Source organism: Diospyros lotus, chromosome 1 (genome assembly GCF_014633365.1).
Source record: "Diospyros lotus cultivar Yz01 chromosome 1, ASM1463336v1, whole genome shotgun sequence".
Lineage (NCBI taxonomy): Eukaryota > Viridiplantae > Streptophyta > Magnoliopsida > Ericales > Ebenaceae > Diospyros > Diospyros lotus.
In genome coordinates, this window is record NC_068338.1 from 49,907,870 (window position 1) to 49,913,255 (window position 5,386).

Sequence of the window (5,386 nt, forward strand, 5' to 3'; positions counted from 1 at the left end):
AAATGCTTAGTATTAATCAAACACTTAATCCCATCATATTTCCTGGAAAATCTAGGAGGAGGTTACCACGTTACAGGCTAATATTTCACGTTACAACTATTGTGTACTAGTTTCATAAAAGCAATATAGGTTTAACTAACATTCCTTTGTGTTAACGGTCATATATTTATTTACTTAATATGTCTTAATGTGTTACTTTTGTGTAGAGTGTGAAAAGATATAGAGTATGGATCGTGAATGGGTAAAGAACCCGAATAGGGTATCTCCTCAGTATGTGGCAGGGATAGAAGAATTTATAACTATTGCAAAAGAGAGTTTGAATTCTGCGGGGTTAACTCTATGTCCATGCTTAAACTGTGCTAATAGGAGGTTGCAAAGTATAGATGTCATTAGAGCTCATTTGATTAAAAAGGGAATTGATAACTCATACACACGATGGGTGTACCATGGTGAGGAAGAATCTGAGGAGGAAGAAGGTGTGGGCAACGAGGAATTCTTTAATGAGCAATTTGATGGATTGGGAGAAGGATTGCACGATGCGGCTGGTGTTGACCTTTTTAATATTGGGCCTACGAGTGACTTTGTTGGAAATGAACGACCAGCTATTGAAGAAGCCCGTTATGAGAAGCTATATGAAGCTTTAAATAATCCTGTATATAATGGATGTGAAAACTTCTCTACTTTAACCTTTGTTGTGAAGCTGATGAATATAAAAGTGATGAACAAGTGGAGTGATAATTCTTTTGAGATGCTATTGAAGCTAATCCATGAGGTGCTCCCAAAGGGTAATAATTGTCCAGAGAACTATTATGACACTAGAAGATTGCTTTGTGATCTCGGTTTGGGTTATGAGCATATTGATGTTTGTCTATATGATTGTGCTATCTTCTATGGTGAACATAGTAATGCTACAATATGTCCTGTTTGTAAATATAGTCGCTATGTTCGTAACAAGATTCCGCATAAGAGGTTGCGATACTTCCCTGTCACGCCTCGTCTGAAGCGGTTATATAGCTCACGACACACAGCTAGAGACATGCGTTGGCATAAAGAAATTCGTGCGGAAGAGCCTGGAGTGTTGCGTCATCCTGCTGATGGGAAGGCTTGGAAGCACTTTGATGAGTTGTACCCTGACTTTGCTGCTGATTCAAGGAATGTACGATTGGGGTTAGCTTCAGATGGGTTCAATCCATTTAGCAATATGTCGACAACACATAGTATATGGCCAGTCATTTTGATGCCTTATAACATGCCGCCTTGGCGTTCAATGCATAAGAGCAACTACCTCTTAACGTTGTTGATTCCAGGACCAAAGTCCCCTGGTAAGGACTTTGATGTATTTTTAAGACCCCTTGTGGATGAGCTTAAAGTTTTATGGTGTAACGGAGTTCAAGCATACGATGAATACTCCCGATCAAGTTTCACTCTTCGTGCAACAGTTATGTGGACAATTAGCGACTTCCCTGCTTATGCTTACTTATCTGGGTGGAGCACTATGGGTAAATTGGCATGTCCGATATGCCTTGAGGATACTCGTTCCAGACGAATTCGGGGAAAACAATGTTATACAGGGCACAGATGCTTCTTAAGTAAAACACACCCGTGGCGAAGGAGTATAGAGTATGACGGAAAACCAGAAAAAAAGGGGACCACCTCGTCAATTTTCCAGTGATGATATTTTGTTGCAGTTAGAAGAGGTACCTATATGCACCCCTGGTAAAGCACCTAATAATGATGATAGAAAACGTAAACGTGGTGTTGATGAGTTGAATTGGTCAAAAAAGAGTATATTGTTTGAACTACCATATTGGTCAAAGCTATTGATGCGTCATAATCTTGATGTCATGCATATTGAAAAAAATGTTTGTGATAATATTGTTGGAACCTTGTTAAATGATCCCATGAAGTCGAAGGATACTGTGAAGGCACGTTTAGACTTGGAGGATCTTAACATTCGTAAAGAATTATGGTTGAAGGAGCGGAATGGAAAATTTGAGAAACCTCATGCAAATTACACGTTGAGTAAATCAGATTGTGAGGGATTTTGTGACTTTATCAAGTCAGTTCGCTTACCGGATGGGTATGCTTCAAACATCAGTCGTTGTGTGACAGACTCTCATACACTTGGTGGGATGAAAACACATGATTGTCATGTATTGCTCCAAAAAATACTACCAGTGGCCATTCTCCCATACTTAGACAAGAAAATACGAGCCACACTAATTGAGTTTTGTCAATTCTTTCAAAAATTAAGTGCCAAGACTCTATATGTCAACAAACTTGAGAATATGAAGACAGGGATTGTTATCATACTATGTAAACTTGAAAAGATATTTCCTTTGTCATTCTTTACAATCATGGTTCACTTATGTGTGCATTTACCTGAACAAGCATTGTGGGGTGGACCAGTCAGTTCAAGGTGGATGTTTGGCATTGAACGTCGCATGGGTACATATAAGGGATACGTTCGTAACTTTTCACGCCCTGATGGTTCCATTACTGAAGCATATGTTGTTGATGAGGCTGTGACATTTTTATCTCGATATTTGCATAATATTGAGACAAGATTCACACGTCTAGAACGTAATTGGGATGTACCTTGTACACAACATAAGATGGAGTTATTTAACAATAAGATTCGTACGATGGGGGCCTCTAAATTTGGTAAGCTAGGGGTTTTTGACCATGTGGTGCAATGGTACCTTTTGAATAACTGCGGAGATGAACTTGATGGTTACATAAAGTGAGTTGGGTACATATAAAATATTTTTAAAATGTAATTAATGGTTCATTCTAAAATAAGTATTGACCAGTTGTTTCATTACAGTGAGCATAAAGAAGTATTGCGTTTGAGAAATGTGCGGGAAGAAGATTTCGAAGTCGTACAAAAACATGAATTTCCTTCTTGGTTCAAGAACAAGGTTAAAATCTTCTATATATATATATATTTATTTTTTGTAATTCGTCTTAAATTATTATCTCTAATATTAGCTGTCTACAGATGGCTAATCTTAGAGTCAATGGCGATCCTAAAGCAACTGATTATTTGTACTCATTGTCACAATATGCGGATGATCGTTACACAATTTGGCATAGTTGCATTGTTAATGGCGTTAGATTTCGCTGCAAAGAACGTGATGATAAGTTCAAGACACAATGTAGTGGAGTTTGTACAGAGGGTGATTATGAGAGTAGTGATTTCACATATTATGGTGTTCTACTTGAAATTTTAGAATTGGATTTCATCTATCAACGTACGGTATTCATGTTTCGTTGCAAGTGGTACAATACTGATCCGAAAGGAAAAAGAATAGTGGTTAATAATAATTTGACATCACTTGACATTACATCTAATTGGTATGCTGAAGATCCATTTATTTTGGCCACACAAGCTCAACAAGTTTTTTACCTAAATGATCGAAGTCGGGGAAAGAATTGGATGGTTGTACAAAAGGTAAATCATAGGAACATATATGATATAATTGAGCATGACGATGATGAAGAGAGGGTGAACGATGATATCTTTCAAGAGGAAGAATCTAGTGAGTTACCGCATTTTCAGCCAACGGAAGAGGTAGTCGACACGTCTTTATTGGTTCGGCAAAATGAAGAACCAATAAGTTTTCCTCATGAGTTGGTGGTTAAATTACGTAGTGAACAAACATTTCTTAATGATCGAGAACATAACTTGGAAGATATTGAGGATTATGATGACGACGGTAGATTTTTTATTACCGATGAAGTAACTTTAGAATCTGAGACTGATGACGACTCTGATGACCCAGATCTTGATGACAATGATGATGATGATGCATGATTTTTTATTATAGTTCTTACATGGCTCCTGGTGGGCGAAGGGGTAGGGGTGGACGAAGAGGACGGGTTGAAGGACAAACAAATCCTATTGTTGCCCCCACTACATCAGACTCTGGTTTGTTGCATTTAAATTTATTGTTAATTTCAGGATTTTTCCAACACTTATATTTGGTGCTTATATGCATGTTCATTTTTATATAGGAGAACATATTGGAGGACAGACAGAGCCTATTGCTGCCCCCATTACATCACATTCTGGTTTCTACCAACCTAGATTTATTGTTGATTTCATTATTTTGCCAACATTTATCTTTGGTGCTTATATGCATATTCATTTTTATATAGGAGGGCAAGTTGGAGGACATATAGAGCCTATTGTTGCCCCCACTACATCTCCATCAGTGGAGCCTATTACAGTCCCATCTCCATCAGTTGTCGCACACTCTGGTTTGCCAACTATCACAATCTGGTTTGCAGCATTTAGATTTATTGTTGATTCTATTATGAGTTTATTTGCTTAATGTAATAAATTGCCAAGTATAATAAAGTCAATTTTTGTTTCTAAGAAATTAAGATTTGAGTCATGATTAGATTAAATTATAACAAAGTCAGAATTCAATCAGTTTCTGTGTCTGACATCTTTAGCTACAGATGTGGATGTGCACACCTCATCTCAATCAACAGCCGCATATGTGGATGTGGATGCACCTGAAGGTTCAAATGGACGTGGGAGTACTTATGGACAACGTGCTCGGAAGCTGAAGAAACATGTTAAGGGAAAATTGACTGTGGAGTTCAATTTTACTCTTATGCAAGCTATTTGTGACAACACAGAAATGTTTAATAATGAAATTGGGTACATTGTACGTAAAAATTGCAGCTTTCAATATAAGGAGTGGAGATGTGTACCTTCGACAGTTAGGGCACCGCTTCGTCACAAACTTCTTGTAAGTAAATCATCATTTTATTACTTTTACTTTGTATATTTATATATTTTCTTATTCCTAATATTATATGACTTCTTTTCTTTTTTAGACTATTTTTGATATCAACATTGAGGATAAGAATGTACAAAAGGTCATCGATAAACAAATGCAACGAGCTTGGAGAGGCCACAAATATAAACTACATGCTTACTTCAAAGAAATTGGAGGAGAGGAAGATCTAATTAAGGCCAAGAGTAAGTGCAATGAGGAAGTGAGCCAAGAGGATTGGGATTACCTTTGTGATCTTTGGACAAATCCTATTTTTATGGTAATGCTCATAATTGTTTTTTAGGATTTCTCTTTCTTATTAATGAAAATATATATTTATTAGTGAATTGTTGATTTTAAAAGGAAGGAGCACAGAAGAATGCCGACTCTCGTGCAAAACGAAAGTGGGAATCTAGAAATGGTTCAAGGAGTACAGCGCGTCATCACGTTATTCACGGAGCTAACTTAGATGCCCCGACAGGACATATTGAGACTCGGCATCTTCGACATTGGCATTCTGAACACGGTTGGTCATCTCCAGAGTTAGAGGCTAAATATGTGAGTATATTATTTTTTTCCTAAGTTAAAAGAGTTAG

The 5,386-nt window shown here is 37.3% G+C and overlaps 1 protein-coding gene across 1 annotated transcript; it reads left to right on the forward strand.

The window, feature by feature from the left end:
• Window positions 1-226: 226 nt before the first annotated feature.
• On the forward strand, window positions 227-3,817 carry LOC127794290 (uncharacterized). The gene is made up of 4 exons (XM_052325272.1): window positions 227-1,507; window positions 1,689-2,743; window positions 2,828-2,921; window positions 3,002-3,817. The coding sequence occupies exons 1-4, from the start codon at window positions 227-229 to the stop codon at window positions 3,815-3,817; spliced, it is 3,246 nt and encodes a 1,081-aa protein (XP_052181232.1).
• Window positions 3,818-5,386: the final 1,569 nt, after the last annotated feature.